General features: G+C 44.1%; 1 protein-coding gene across 2 annotated transcripts; it reads left to right on the top strand.

The window, feature by feature from the left end:
- The first annotated feature begins 238 nt into the window (after positions 1-238).
- Positions 239-15,841, top strand: LOC118384479 (glycylpeptide N-tetradecanoyltransferase 1-like). Of its 2 annotated transcripts, none has more exons than XM_035771063.2 (12): positions 239-407; positions 2,598-2,706; positions 2,973-3,117; positions 11,230-11,348; positions 11,523-11,614; positions 11,818-11,934; positions 12,126-12,296; positions 12,405-12,513; positions 12,672-12,842; positions 13,099-13,266; positions 13,953-14,090; positions 14,466-15,841. In XM_035771063.2, the coding sequence occupies exons 1-12, from the start codon at positions 259-261 to the stop codon at positions 14,484-14,486; spliced, it is 1,509 nt and encodes a 502-aa protein (XP_035626956.1). In that variant the 5' UTR covers positions 239-258; the 3' UTR covers positions 14,487-15,841. The 2 variants fall into 2 exon arrangements, with proteins under 2 accessions (XP_035626956.1, XP_035626954.1); XM_035771061.2 differs by having other exon boundaries at positions 2,598-2,712.
- Positions 15,842-16,328: the final 487 nt, after the last annotated feature.

Genomic DNA, 16,328 nt, shown 5'->3' with positions numbered 1-16,328 from the left:
TTCATATCTGAGCGATCATCTAGTGTGTATTTATAAATCATTGAGTGAGTCACAACTACGTGACATTGCTTAATAGGCAACTGAGGCTCAAACCTGTTTAGGGACTTGTACCTTATGAAGCCTTATGCATCCATTTGCCTGCATCGAAAGTGTTGTTAAAATTCAGATTTCAATTTCACAACCTGTCACATGAATGACTACAGGAACCAGAATGTACCACAACAGTCAGCCAATAGTATCGCAGGTTGTGTTGAGGAGATGAATGCACGCGGTGTTTCTTCACTTCCTGGTTTAAAGATGGCGGATGAGAATGAGACAGCACCGAAGCCGGAGAAAGAAGAGGAGGTAGAAGAAGACCATGGACATTGCAGTGATTGCGAAAATGAAGAGCATCACTTTGATGATTGGTAAGGGTGCAAACTTATTTTTGTAGCATTATAGAAAATGTGTCATGCTCTTACGCTCGTTTTAAAGATACGATGCAGCCTAAGGTTGGGCATACCAATTCAACTAATCCCTCCCACTTTCTTTTGAACGATTGGTGATAACGGTTTACTAATTACCTGCTTTTCGCTCTGATTGGATCTAAATAGGGTATTTTCCTGTTGTGGGCGTGGTTTCATCCCATTCCTCCTTTTGCTTTTATCGCGAGTTATAGTTAACTACCTTTGGTCACTGTACAAGAAATTGAACCCATTATTATGATAAATTAAATACAGTTAGGCGGTGAAGACCAACACAAATCAGATTGCAGTAAAATATTAAACTGGAACACCTGGCATTTGAATCGAGAACAGCGCCCAAATGTTAAATACCACGTCCTAACTCAAATGCGAAACTAATAACGTTAGCTAACTAGCTAGCCAGCTATGACTTTTTACGACGTTGACTTGTTAGCTAGCTGACTCCCGAACTTGTGACAGTGTCTGTCAAAAACAATCAACATATGATTTATTCTAATGATGCATCGTCTATTTTCCTTTTCAGCACAGCAACACCAGCATGATGGGTGCTAATGTATTTAGTATATTTGGTTCATTCCTACCATGCGCTGCATGTTTTGTCCCCAGGAAATGTCACTTCTTATTTAGTGTAAAATGTGGATTCCAAAAGGCATTAAATATATGGTCAGGTGTACTTTACCATAACACATAAATATGGCCATTGAAAGGGAATGTTATGCATTTTTTTAAACATTATTTATCAACTTCCATGAAATATAAGCCTGATGATATTTTAAATCTACATTATTTTATAGTCCTTGTTAAATTATCTTATCAATAACGTTTTTTTCATGGTTATTGTATTTATTATTTCAGATGTTCTTTGTGTCCCTGATAGTTTGTTGTAATGCTCCATTTATGAAAACAATCCCTTTCTAAAATGACACCACATTCAGGAAGTTGCATAATTTCTTTGGTGGGAAAACGGTGGTGCAGAGGTGCAACAATATAAACACACATTTTTGTTATCTATTTTTCCATGTTTCATGTTGTTAGTCTGTTTGGCCCACTCATACATTTCTACCCTGTCAGGCTAAATTATAGAGAAAATTAAACACATTTCATATCTGTTCAAGGGATCACTATTATGCTAGCTCATTCTTGCTCACTCACAGAACTATGGCTAATTTGTGTCCAAATCTCTACCCAGTTAGGTTCCACCCTGTTAGTTGGAAGAATTTTTTTTTAAACAAAAGATAAGTGCCAGAGTTTGAGCCCTAGAGCGCCCTTATTTTGCCAGGAGAAAATGAAAGTAACTGCTCAACATTCCTTCTGTAAATTGCAGGGTTGGCCTAACCATATAGTGACATATAGCTAGCTTGATATTTGTTTAGCTGGGATGCAACCATTGTTAAAAGTCTCTTGCTTGCATTGAAGCTATATTTGTTCTTTCAACAACAACCTATTTAAACTAGGTGTGGATTACAGCCCTTGTGTGGCTTGACGATGTCAGCATGTATGCGAGCATCTGGAACCCTGCTAGGTAGATAAATAAGTTAGCTATCGAATCAAATATTCATGTTAATGTTAGTTCGCTAAATGAAACGAAAGGGTGAATGGTTCTGGATGGTAGTTAGGCTCGACTGCTGGAATGGAAGCCTGTCGAATAAGCCATTGAATGCTTGGTCGTCTATTGTTCCCTCATACACACGTACACACTGACACGCATAGCCACACATACTCCCCCCGGGGGTCATGTGATTCACCATCTGTCCTGGTGTTACAAATACAGGCCAGTCCCTAGCCTCACTCCCCTCTTGGACGCTAATGGGATTATCCCCTGTTCTTGTAAGTATACTGCTAACTCCCTGTCCTGCCCAGGAAATGGGCCTCTGGGTGGGGGTGGGGGGCTCTTCTAGAGTCATTGATGATCAGGGGATGGAGGAATAACTCCAACCAATTTAAACTAGCTTAGGGATGAACTGTAAGTTATGTGTATATTTGAGACAAAAGGTCACTGCATGTTTGTTGCCAACCTATCTTTAGAAAAACTGTATTCTGGGATGGTAGTGAAGAGGACTGAAACAGTTGTGGCATTCTCCTGGCCTATGGAAAGTCTTATAGTTACATGTTGTTGTTGTTGTCCTATGGTAGTGACAAGGTCCAGGGAGATGACAGCGGTGCCAAGAAGAAGAAAAACAAAAAGAAGAAGAAGAAGTCTGGGGCAAATAAAGAACCTGCAGAGGAGGATCCGCTAGGCAAGGTAGATGTATGTACATGTGTGTAGGCCACATGAGTGAGTGTGGGGGCAAATGTTTTTGCTTTGTGTTTGTGTCCCTCTGTTTGTTCCTTTTGCGAGAGTAGTGCTAGAAAGACCGACATTGACTTATTGTTCTGTAACTTTTTAGAACGGCCTCTACAAAACTGAATGGAGATTAGTGGGTGTGTTTGTCTGTGCAGACGTTGTTTTGCATTTGGCAATTTATTTCCTTTTCAACCCTACATTACTCTTTCTCTCTCTCTACACAGGTGAACTCGCTGCCTGCTGATAAGCTGCAGGAGATCCAAAAGGCAATTGAACTTTTCTCTGTGGGCCAGGGCCCTGCCAAAACCATGGAGGAGGCAAGCCGACGCAGCTACCAGTTCTGGGACACACAGCCCGTCCCCAAGCTAGGTATGACATTTGGCAGGGGTTCAGAAATGTCTCCACAACCTCACTGTAGTGACTAGTAGGGATTAACACGGGTAACCGGGATCCCGGGACTGTACCGGGACCACTCTTCACATTTCCCGAAAAGCAAGAAATTACATAATTTTCCCCCAATGTCGCACTAATGCAATTCCACAAAATACACATGTGCAGTAGCAGATTGTCAAAAATAAAATAGCACAATATGGAAGCCTTGAACCTAGCGTATTTACTTCACAAAGTCGCCATAAATTCAAAGTTCATGCATACTTGACACTGCCGGTCTGCAGACGAGACCGGAATGCAGTTTAGATTTCTTATCAGAACTGAAAATTTGATTCTGGTCTGACCCAAGCTCGGTGAGTTGAAAACCTGAGCCCTGGTCCGACATCACAGAAATGAATCAGAATCATAAAACACAGGACGAGATGTTAAACTGTCCATTGTGCCAATAGATGGTATGCACTCGGACGCCCGACTAGCATCACCACCCTGGATGGTTCCGACCTAGAATATGTGGACATCTATAAGTACCTAGGTGTCTGTCTAGACTGTAAACTCTCCTTCCAGACTCATATCAAACATCTCCAATCTAAAATCAAATCTAGAGTCGGCTTTCTATTCCGCAACAAAGCCTCCTTCACTCACGCCGCCAAACTTACCCTAGTAAAACTGACTATCCTACCGATCCTCGACTTCGGTGATGTCATCTACAAAATTGCTTCCAACACTCTACTCAGCAAACTGGATGCAGTTTATCACAGTGCCATCCGTTTTGTTACTAAAGCACCTTATACCACCCACCACTGCGACCTGTATGCTCTAGTCGGCTGGCCCTCGCTACATATTCGTCGCCAGACCCACTGGCTCCAGGTCATCTACAAGTCCATGCTAGATAAAGCACCGCCTTATCTCAGTTCACTGGTCACGATGGCAACACCCAACCGTAGCACGCGCTCCAGCAGGTGTATCTCACTGATCATCCCTAAAGCCAACACCTCATTTGGCAGCCTTTCGTTCCAGTTCTCTGCTGCCTGTGACTAGAACGAATTGCAAAAATCGCTGAAGCAGGAGACTTATCTCCCTCACCAACTTCAAACATCTGCTATCTGAGCAGCTAACCGATCGCTGGAGCTGTACATAGTCTTATCGGTAAATAGCCCACCCAATTTGACCTACCTCATCCCAATACTGTTTATATTTATTTACTTTTCTGCTCTTTTGCAAACCAATATCTCTACCTGTACATGACCATCTGATCATTTATCACTCCAGTGTTAATCTGCAAGATTGTAATTATTCGCCTACCTCCTCATGCCTTTTGCACACAATGTATATAGACTCTTTTTTTCTACTGTCTTATTGACTTGTTAATTGTTTACTCCATGTAACTCTGTGTTGTCTGTTCACACTGCTATGCTTTATCTTGGCCAGGTCGCAGTTGCAAATGAGAACTTTTTCTCAACTAGCCTACCTGGTTAAATAAAGGTGAAATAAAAAATAAATTAAAAAATTTAACTCCCATGAGATTTGCAGAGTGGCATGGGAGGTTTATTTCTTAGACTGGGTTAAGATGTCAATTTTGGGACACATCCTCAGTAGTGTGCCTTCGAATCAGTGGGTGTTTCGGTCTTTAATCACTAAACACCCTCATCAAAGGTGACCGGCTAAATGGTGATCAAGCCATAGCTTGTGTCCCATGCCCAATTAAGATTTCCCACGGGACTACGCAAGGCAGGGTCATCCTCTTCCCTGAGCCAGCCCTACAGCTGACCGCATACCTTATATGCCCTCAAGTTGGAGGGATCTGAATTGGGTTCTCAGGTGGGGGTGGGGGGTCATGAAGTTATAGCCCAGCAAGGGTCCTTCCGTTTGATCCAGATCCACTGGCTGCCTCTTTCAGCTGCTTGAGAAACTGCTCTGACGGTCTGCCGCAGAGCCTGTCCATGGATTCCAAGTTCTTTCAGCAACCTGATGGTGGAAGAAGCCACGAATCCTCTGCATCCCACTTCAACTGGCCAGACTTTTGCATTCCAGCCACACTGAGTTGCGTCTGCTGCCAACTCTGTGTAACGCAGTTTCTTGCGCTCGTAGGCCTCTACAACAGAGTTTTCCCACGGGACTGTGAGCTCTATGATGTAAACAGCCTTTCGTGAAGGGGACCAGAGTACCATGTCTGGCCTAAGGTTGGTAGAAGCAATCTCAGGTGGAAAAATGAGTTGCTGGCCAATATCGACAAGCATCTTCCAGTCCCGGGCCATGGCTAGGTGTCCAGTTTCTGGCTTCGTAGGAGGATGCTTGGGCCTTTTCTGTCCCTCCCAGATGAATGTTGTTGTTTTTACGGGATTGCATGTTTTTGGAAGTAATGAATTGGTTGCACTGCAGCCAGGCTCTTGAGGACCCGATTGTGCCTCCAGCTGTAGCGGCCTTGCGAGAGGCTGGTCTTGCAACCTGTCATTATATGCCTGAGAGTCGCTGGAGCTGGGCAGAGGGGGCAGGTCGGGTCCTCGCCATACCATTGATGTAGGTTTTTTGGTTATGGAAGCACATCATAAACAGCTCTGCGTTCAGATGTTGTTGCCTTATGGAACATTGGTTTGCTTGCTGCCAGGCCAAAGCCTCCTCTTTCATGCTGGATATTCCCCACAATGATTTGGTGTCTCAGGGCTGATGTTGCTTGCTGCACAGCCTTGGATGATGTCCATTTCCGTCCAGTTTGTAGGGGAGCCTTGCTAATGGTCTGATCTTTGGAGTCCTTCAATATCATCTGAAGTCTTACTTTAGAGCACTTGTACTCCTCCGTTAGACTTGTAAGAGGTAGTTCAAGGACCCCTTTGCCATAGAGGCCGATGTTACTCAGGCATTGTGGGATACCCAGCCATTTATTCACGTATGAGGTAATGGTTCGCTCCAAATGAACCCGGGGGAAAAAAGACAGATTTCTAGGAAACAGCAGTGGAGGCGGAGTAAAAAGAGACCAGGAAACAGCCATTGGATCTAGAACAAGTGCAGAGCGAGAACAAGTGCAGAGCGAGAACACACTATGCTCTGAATTAGTTGAGGAACATAATAACACTCTATATTTATGGAGGGCCTGTTTCGCAATTCAAAACAACGTCATTGTCGATCAAAGTCCCACACACACTCGCCCTAGTTAGATAACCTATGGCCTCTACAAGTTTGTCTGTCATCCCATCTGGTAGTGCCTGTCTTGACTGCATCAATTTGATTTAAAGAAGCTAGCTATGTTAGCCATCTCATTTTTAGCGAGCCACAGTGCATTCGGAAAGTATTCAGACCTCTTGGCTTTTTCGACATTTTGTTATGTTACAGGCTTATTTTAAAATGGATTAAATGGTTTTTCCCCCTAATGAATCTACATACAATTATCCATAACGACAAAGCAAAAACTGTTTGTTAGAAATGTAAATATCACATTTACGTAAGTATTCAGACGCTTTACTTAGTACTTTGTTGATGCACCTTTGGCAGTGATTACAGCCTCCAGGCTTCTTCACTACAATCTTGGCACATTCTTCTCTGCAGATCCTCCCAAGCTCTGTCAGGTTGGATGGGGAGCGTTGCGGCACAGCTATTTTCAGTTTTCTCCAGAGATGTTCGATCGGGTTCAAGTTCAGGCTCTGGCTGGGACACTCAAGGACATTCAGACACTTGTCCCTAAGCCACTCCTCTATTGTCTTGGCTGTGCGCTGAGGGTCATTGTCCTTTTGGAAGGTGAACCTTCGACCCAGTCTGAGGTCCTGAGCACTCTGGAGCAGGTTTTTATCAAGGATCTCTCTGTACTTTGCTCTGTTCATCTTTCCCTCATTCCTGACTTGTCTCCCTGCCGCTGAAAAACATCCCCGGAGCATGATGCTGCCACCACCTTGCTTCACCGTAAGAGTGGTGCCAGGTTTCCTCCATATGTGATGCTTGGCATTCAGGCCAAAGAATTCAATCTTGGTTTCATCAGACCAGAGAATCTTGTTTCTCATGGTCTGAGAGTCCTGAGAGCAAACTCCCAGCAGGCTTTTTACTGAGGAGTAGCTTCCGTCTGTCCACTCTACCATAAAGGCCTGATTTTTGGAGTACTGCGGAGTTGGTTGCCTTTCTGGAAGGTTCTCCCATCTCCACAGAGGAACTCTGCAGCTCTGTCAGTGACCATCAGGTTCTTGGTCACCTCCCTGACCAAGACGATTGCTCAGTTTGGCCGGGCATCCAGCTCTAGGAAGAATCTTGGTGTTTCCAAACTTGTTCCATTTTTTAAAATGTATTTGTGTTTTTATTTCACTCTCATTTACAACTGCGACCTGACCAAGATAAAGCAAAGCAGTGCGACATTAACAACAACAGTTACAAATGTGATTAGCAAACGTACAGCCAATAACACAATAGAAAAATCGATGTACAGTGTGTGCAAAATGTAGTAAGATTAGGGAGGTAAGGCAATAGGCCATAGTGGTGAAATAATTACAATTTAGCATTAACACTGGAGTGATAGATGTGCAGATGATGTGCAAGTAGAGATACTGGGGTGCAAAATAACTATGGGGATGAGGTAGTTGGGTGGGCTATTTACAGATGGGCTGTATACAGGTGCAGTGATCGGTATAAGCTGCTCTGACAGCTGATTCTTAAAGTTAGTGAGGGAGATATGAGTCTCCAGCTTCAGTGATTTTTGCAATTTGTTCCAGTCATTGGCAGCAGAGAACTGGAAGGAAAGGCGGCCAAAGGAGGTGTTGGCTTTGGGGATGATCAGTGAAATATACCTGCTGGAGCGTGTGCTACGGGTGGCTGTTGCCGTGGTGACCAGTGAGCTGAGATAAGGCTGGGCTTTACCTAGCAAAGACTTATAGATGACCTGGAACCAGTGGGTTTTGCGACCAATATGTAGCGAGGGCCAGCCAACGAGGGCATACTGGTCGCAGTGGTGGGTAGTATATGGAGCTTTGGTGACAAAATGGATGGCACTGTGATAGACTCCATCCAATTTGCTGAATACTGTTGGGGGCTGTTTTGTAAATTATATTGGCGAAGTAAAGGATCGGTAGGATAGTCAGTTTTATGGGGGTATGTTTGGCAGCATGAGCGAAGGAGGCTTTGTTGTGAAGTAGGAAGCTGATTCTAGATTTAATTTTGGATTGGAGATGCTGGATGCGAGTCTGAAAGGAGAGTTTACAGTTTAACCAGACACCTAGGTATTTGTAGTTGTCCACATATTCAAAGTCAGAACCGTCCAGGGTAGTGATGCTCGTCGGGCGGGTGCGGGCAGCAATCGGTTGAGGAGCAGGCATTTCGTTTTACTTGCATTTAAGAGCAGTTGGAGGCCACGGAAGAAGAGTTGTATGGCATTGAAGCTCGCCTGGAGGGTTGTTAACGCAGTGTCCAAAGAAGGGCCAGAAGTATACAGAATGGTTTCGTCTGTGTGGAGGTGGATCAGAGAATCACCAGCAGCAAGAGCAACATCATTGATGTATACAGAGAAGAGAGTTGGCCCGAGATTTGAACCCTGTGGCACCCCCATAGAGACTGCCAGAGGTCTGGACCACACGCCCTCTGATTTGACACACTGAACTCTGTCTGAGAAGTAATTGGTGAACCAGGAGAGGTAGTCATTTGAGAAACCAAGGCTATTGAGTCTGCCGATAAGAATGCGGTGTTTGACAGAGTCAAAAGCCTTGGCCAGGTCAATGAAGACTGCTGCACAGTACTGTATTTTTTCAATGGCAGTTATATCGTTTAGAACCTTGAGTGTGGTTGAGGTGCACCCATGACCAGCTTGGAAACCAGATTGCATGGTGGAGAAGGTACGGTGGGATTTGACATTTTCGGTGATTCCATTTAAGAGTGATGGAGGCCACTGTGTTCTTGGGGACTTGCTGCAGACATATTTTGGTACCCTTCCCAGATCTGTGCATCGACACAATCCTGTCTCAGAGCTCTACAAACAATTCCTTCTAACTCATGGCTTGGTTTTTGCTCTGAAGTGCACTGTCAACTGTGGGACCTTATATAGAGAGGTGTGTGCCTTTCCAAATTGTGTCCAATCAATTGAATTTACCACAGGTGGACTCCAATCAACTTTTGGAAACTTCATTAGGATGATCAATGGAAGCAGGATGCTCCTGAACTCAATTTCAAGTCTAATAGCAAAGGGTCTGAATACTTATGTAATACTTAGTATTTTTATGCATTTGCAAAGATTTCTGTTTAGATTGATGAGAACCCTCCCCAATTTAATCCATTTTAGAATAAGACTGTAATGTGGAATAAGTCAAGGGGTCTGAATACTTTCCTAATGCACTGTACCTAGGGTATTTGAGGCTATTTTGCTGCTCTTCCTGTCCTTGTTTACTACAACTCCATTCAGAATAAACAGGCCTGATGATCGCTCGGTGTAGCTTTCACCTTCTCGTTTAGCTAATTCCATTTTGCATTGATTAAAGATCTCCCAGGTTGCTTGCCACACATGGAGCTAGTGCCACGTTAATTGGCTGACCATAATAACAAAAGCGTGTAACCCGTATAGGCTACATTGTCTTTATGGGGCGCACGTCATAAAAACTACATTCAAAAGGTTGTTTTATTGAATTAAGAATTTCAGTCGTCGTTTATCCTTGTGTGTAGCAATGTCACATACACTGAAATATATATGACACATCTCTTTCGCATGGAGTTGATCAGGCTGTTGATTGACCTGTGGAATGTTGTCCCGCTCCTCTTCAATGGCTGTGCGAAGTTGCTGGATATTGGCGGGATCTCGTACATGTCGATCCAGAGCATCCCAAACATGCTCAGTGGGTGACAAGTATGCAGGCCATGGAATAATTGTTAATTGTCTGTAGTTTATACCTTCCCATACCATAATCCCACCGGCATCATGGGGCACTCTGTTCACAATGTTGACATCAGCAAATCGCTGGCCCACACAACGCCATACACGAGACCTGCCTGGTACAGTAGAAACCGAGGATCAGCTGTGATGAGCACACTTTTCCAGCTTGACAGTGGCCATCGAAGGTGAGCCTTTGCCCAATGAATTCGGTTACAGCGCTGAACTGCAGTCAAGTGAAGACCCTGGAGTGGACGACGAGCACGCAAATGAGCTTCCCTGAGACTGTTTCTGACAGTTTCTGCAGAAATGTTGTTTGTTCAAACCCACAGTTTCATCACCTGTCTGAGTGGCTGGTCTCGGACGATCCTGCAGGTGAAGAAGCCAGATGTGGAGGTCCTGGGCTGACGTGGTTACACGTGGTCTGCTGTTGTGAGGCTGTACTGACAAATTCTCTCAAATGACGGAGGCTTTTGAATTAAATTAAATTATTATTAAATTAACATTAAATTATCTGGCAACAGCTCTGGTGGACATTCCTGCCGTCAGCATGCCAATTGCACAATCCCTAAAAACTCGAGACATCTGTGGCATTGTGTAACAAAACTGCACATTTTAGTGGCCTTTTATTGTCCCAAGCACAAGGTGCACCTGTGTAATGATCATGCTGTTTAATCAGCTTCTTGATATGCCACACCTGTCAGGTGGATGGATTATCTTGACAAAGGAGAAATGCTCACTAACAGGGATGTAAACATATTTGTGCATAACATTTGAGAGAGAAGCTTTTTGTGCATATGAAACAAGTCTGGGATCTTTTTTATTTCAGCTCATGAAACATTTGACCTAGACTTTGCATGTTTATATTTTTGTTCAGTGTAGATGAATTATATTTAGACAGGCTTTTCATTGTTAAAATAGGCCAATGATTTTATTTTGTTTCTTCTAAAAAGCGGTAGTGACCTGAAGAGATTTGATATGAGTAGTCTAATTGGGCACTCTGTTTTTGGACTAAACCTCCTAAAATAGCTTCCGAGTGGCGCAGCGGTCTAAGGCATTGCATCTCAGTGCTAGAGCCGTCACTACAGACCCTGGTTCAATCCCGTCGTAGGGTTTGGCCGGGGTAGGCGGTCATTGTAAAATAAGAAATTGTTCTTAACTGACTTGCCTAGTTTAAGGTTAAATAAAATGTATACTTTGTATCTTTACATTGATTATGAAGATTGCTAATATCCTCTTACATTGCGTTTTGTTGTTTACCTTAGGGGAGATGGTGACATCACATGGTTCCATCGAGCCTGACAAAGACAACATCCGGGAGGAGCCCTACAGCCTTCCTCCAGGCTTCACGTGGGACGCCTTGGACCTGGGCAACGCCGCTGTGGTGAGCAGGCTCCTCTACAACCCCTCCACCCCAGAGTGTCCCAAAACAATATAGTGATAGCAATCAAAATACTTCACTTGTGGTTATTCCAACAGCTGACCCCACTTTACCATTACTCAATTTAACCCTAGACCTTTTTCCCATGGCTCAGTCTGTTACTCTTCCTCCTCTTAGCTGAAGGAGCTGTACACTCTGCTCAATGAGAACTACGTGGAGGATGATGACAACATGTTCCGCTTCGACTACTCCCCAGAGTTTCTGCTCTGGTAACTCTTTATTACTTAGCTACGTCACCTTTGTTACATAAATGAGACAAGCTGAGTAACAATCTCTTTCAATAGACAGCTATTTCATGTTGTTTTTTTCGTTTAAAGGCAGGTTTTTTTTTTTCTGACCAGGAAAACCTGGCCCTCAGATTTTCTTTCATAGTTGGGAACTGACCTGTAATTGTAATGTCTCTCTACCTCAGGGCTCTGCGCCCCCCCGGCTGGCTGCCCCAGTGGCACTGTGGGGTGAGGGTGAACTCCAACCAGAAGCTGGTAGGCTTCATCAGTGCCATCCCTGCCAACATCCGCATCTATGACCAGTCAGTGAATATACATCATGCTCTTGTTCACACACTTTCATTGCTCCCATACACTGTAGTATTTTAATATAGCTAACAATAGGAATGTAATATTCATTTGCTCCTTGACTATATCATCTCTTGTGTTCATTTGCTGTAAGAAGGCAGACATTAAGAGGCCTTAGTCACTTTAGACTGTTTTTGTCATTTAGGGATAAGAAGATGGTGGAGATCAACTTCCTGTGCGTCCACAAGAAGCTGCGCTCCAAGCGGGTAGCCCCAGTCCTGATCCGAGAGATCACCAGACGGGTCAACCTGAAGGGCATCTTCCAGGCTGTCTACACCGCTGGTGTGGTACTGCCCAAACCCGTGGGCACCTGCAGGTGGGTCACAGAGACACACCAACCACACCAGACAGATACCCATCCAACGAAATCCATATGCTCTTAAACACAAAAACACAGTGATTATAAAATCTGTTCTCTGTATAGGTACTGGCATCGCTCTCTGAACCCACGCAAGCTGATCGAGGTGAAGTTCTCTCACCTGAGCCGGAACATGACTATGCAACGCACCATGAAGCTGTACCGTCTGAATGAGGTGAGTCAGTGAGCAAAGCGCCATTAGGAGGCTATCCTTTGCACAACGCCTGACCGCTCAGCCATCACCTGATGCCTCTATTTGAAATGTCTATTGTGTTGACATAAAACTCTCCAATTGAAAATGATTGCCATGACCTCACATCTCCTTCTCTCCAGTCCCCAAAGACGTCTGGCTTGCGGCCGATGACCAGGAAGGATGTCCCGGCCGTGCATCGCCTGCTCCTGGAGTACCTGAGCCAGTTTCACCTGGCCCCTGTCATGAGCCCCGAGGAGGTGGAGCACTGGCTGCTGCCCCAGGAGAGCATCATCGACACCTACCTGGTCGTAGTCAGTACCATTGATAAAACGTACACTACCGTAGACACCCATAACATTACAACACCTTACACGCTTAGTATATATGGTATACACTAAGTAGACCATTTCACACGACCATATATGGACAGCTACCCAGATACCCTCTACTCTTCTACCTCTTGACAACATTGTTCACATTATGTCAGTGCTCTGGAAATGCATTTCACACACATCTAAAATAGAGTGAATGTAAAGTTGGAGGACGTGTGTCTTCTCCCTGTGGCAGTCCTCTGGGGGCAAGGTGACGGACTTCCTGAGCTTCTACACGCTCCCCTCTACTATCATGAACCATCCAGTGCACCGCAGCCTCAAGGCAGCCTACTCCTTCTACAACGTGCACACCACCACCACCCTGCTCGACCTGATGTCTGACGCACTCATTCTGGCCAAGTCGGTGAGTTGGTCCTCTTCAGGTGGCTGGGGGTCGGCGGTCAAATGGGAGTTGGATTTGGGTACCAGGTCAAATATTTACTGTGTAAACTGCGTATACCAAACATTATGATTCCTCCTAATATTGAGTTGCACCCCCACTTATTTGCTCTCAGAACAGCCTCAATTTGTCGTGCTATGGTCTGTACAAGGTGTCAAGTGTTCCACAGGGATGCTGGCCCATGTTGACTCCAATACTTCCCACAGTTGTGTCAAGTTGGCTTGATGTCCTTTGAGTGGTGGACCGTGCTTGATACACACAGGAAAATGTTGTGTTAAAAATCCAGCAGTATTGCAGTTCTTGACACAAACTGCTGTGCCTGTTACGTACTACCAAACCTGTTCAAAGGCACTTAAATATTTTGTCTTGCCCATTCACTCCCCGAATGGCACACATATCTTAGTTGTCTCAACTTTAAATCCTTTTAGTCGGTCTCCTCCCATTGATCTACATTGATTTGAAGTGGATTTAACAAGGGACATCAATAAGGGATAATAGCTTTCACCTGGATTCACCTGGTCAGTCTGTCATGGAAAGAGCTGGTGTTCTTAATTTGTTGTATACTCAGATGACGATGAATTATACACAACTCAATCCCTCTCCCCCATCTCTCTGTATCCCCCACTTTCATCCCTATCGTCAATATCCAGAAAGGGTTTGACGTTTTCAATGCACTGGACCTGATGGAGAATAAGACTTTCCTTGAGAAGCTCAAGTTTGGCATCGGAGATGGGAATCTACAGTATTATCTGTACAATTGGAAGTGTCCTAGCATGGGATCAGAGAAGGTGTGTCATTGTTCATATTTACTGATAGTTCAGTCAGTTCCTAGAGAGATGACTATTTTTCACATTGATATAAATTATCCATGATAATATGATGATATTGAAACAGTGTTTTGTGTTCCCTAGACTGTACTGTAAACCAATGGGTATTTAGATCATGCCTATGGAGATATCCACCACTAAGAGCTAAATAGTTATTTTTTCTAGTACAAAAGGAGGGAGTGTAATGAGAGGGGGAGGGAACCATTGACTTGATTATCTTGCTATCACAGTTAAGCCAGGCAGAGAAGTATACAGGCCTCACAGAACTCATCATGTGTTTTCTCATTTTAGCTTCTGGTGCAACTATCATAAGCTTCCTTTTTCTGTGGTTCACAGGTTGGCTTAGTACTACAGTGACACCCCCCAGGAGACCACAAAACGCACTGACCACCTGACAGATGGACTTCCTGCTTCAGGAAAGAGAACCCACCGCCCATTTTTACTTCTTGACCTTTGAACTTTGACCTGCACTACCGCTGCCAGGCAGGGAGTCGGGGGAGTTGGCCCTTCTCCACGCTCTCTCTCTCTCTCTCATCACATGGACCTTAAGCCCTTTTTGTTACCATCCCAACTGAAGTCTGTCATGATTGTACTAGATATCTTATACACACACTGCACAATTCGCCAAATAACACACACGTGTAACTACACAACATACATGTACAGTAAGACAGACATGACAGGAAAATTATACTAACACATACTGACCCAGGGGTAGGCAACTCCAGTCCTCCGGGGCCTGATTGGTGTCACATTTTTTTCTTAATCCCTAGCAAACACAGCTGATTTAATCAAATTGCATTCTAAACTGAAAATTGTGATTATTGGAGTCAGGTGTGTTAGCTGTGGCTGGGGCAAGACTGGGACACCAAGCAGGCCCTCGACTGGAATTGCCCACCCTGCACTAGACGCTAACATTTTATATTCCTTCATGTGTGCAATGCGCTTTTTCAAAACAAATCTCTCATAATCCCCGAAGTACAGTGTTAGAGAGAAAAAAATCGAAACAATCAAAAACATTTAAAAAGGAAGAAGAACAAAAAAAAATGTAATTAATTTTCGAAGTGGACACAAGACAAGGGCTTCTGTCAATGTTTTTCTTCTTTTGCTATTGAGGCTTGAAACTGCAGATTTACTATCAACCCCTCCATTTTCTTCACTGTACGCGTTCTAGACTTGACTCTGTACACAGCTGACCAAGGGGTAAATGAGGGGTTTTGTCCTTCATCTTTTTCTTTTATATATATATATTTTTTTTGTCCCATCTTTACTAACTGTCATGACCCATTCAGAAGCCCTGTTCAGAAGAAAATACATCGATGACCGTATAAATGGAACAGCTTTCAACAAGAACTTAACAAAGTGCAGTAGTTGGGACTTATTTTTAAAGTTTTTTTTTTGAAAGCTGCGGCCGGGAGAGCAGTTATTTGGAGTAGGGAAATGGTTGGGTGGGGGCTGCTGAGACGGGGCACGGAAGGGACTGGATACTGTTTGTGGGTAGAACGCCTCTGAAATTGAGAATTGAAACTGTCAAGGATTTGGGGGCCGGGGGCTGGGTAACACCCCAAGTAAACCTATTTGTTTTTATGTAGAGTGTTGGATGGGATGCAAACTGAAATGAATAACGGGTCTCATGGTTTTATGATGCAGGAAAACAAATGTGAAGATGCAGGGGAATTTTTGTGCAAAATAAAATATAGAAGTTGCTGTGAGGTTTTGTAATGGTTGCTCTCAGGTGATTTCTATCCTTTAGTTTATCATGAAGATATTCACTAAGTTACTTCTGCCTTACCCATCACCCCTTCGACTTAAGAGGTGTGACTCCAAAATCAGTCCAAATAATTCATTTGGATTCTGTGCTGCCCTGTTCTAAGCCAATTGTAATTTTCCTAAGTCCCTCTTTGTGGCATCTGACCACATGACTGAACAGTAGTCCAGGTGCAACAAAACTAGGGCCTGCAGGACCTGCCGTGTTGATAGTGGTGTTAAGAAGGCAGAACAACACTTTAATATGGACAGACTTCTCCCCATCTTAGCTACTGTTGTATCAATATGTTTTGACTGTGACAATTTACAATCCAGGGTTACTCCAAGCCTTTGGTGACGAATGAGGAGCAACAGGGAGGTGAAGGCCCCCAGCAGCTTCTACACCAGGGGTATTCAACTCTTCCCCTACGAGGTTCGGTTTTCTGTTCAACC

The sequence above is a fragment of the Oncorhynchus keta genome, chromosome 5 (genome assembly GCF_023373465.1).
Source record: "Oncorhynchus keta strain PuntledgeMale-10-30-2019 chromosome 5, Oket_V2, whole genome shotgun sequence".
NCBI classification, from domain to species: domain Eukaryota; kingdom Metazoa; phylum Chordata; class Actinopteri; order Salmoniformes; family Salmonidae; genus Oncorhynchus; species Oncorhynchus keta.
The sequence above is the reverse complement of the archived record's forward strand: the minus strand, read 5'-3'. Positions and strand labels throughout refer to the sequence as shown.

What these genes read in the sequence shown, in the direction of transcription:
- LOC118384479 (XM_035771061.2), top strand. Translation starts at nt 259, where the DNA reads ATGAATGCACGCGGTGTTTCTTCACTTCCTGGTTTAAAGATGGCGGAT. An exon ending in ATCCGCTAGGCAAGGTAGAT is followed by an intron (nt 2,713 to 2,972) that starts GTATGTACATGT and finishes CTCTCTACACAG; the next exon opens with GTGAACTCGCTGCCTGCTGA. An exon ending in ACAGCCCGTCCCCAAGCTAG is followed by an intron (nt 3,118 to 11,229) that starts GTATGACATTTG and finishes TGTTTACCTTAG; the next exon opens with GGGAGATGGTGACATCACAT.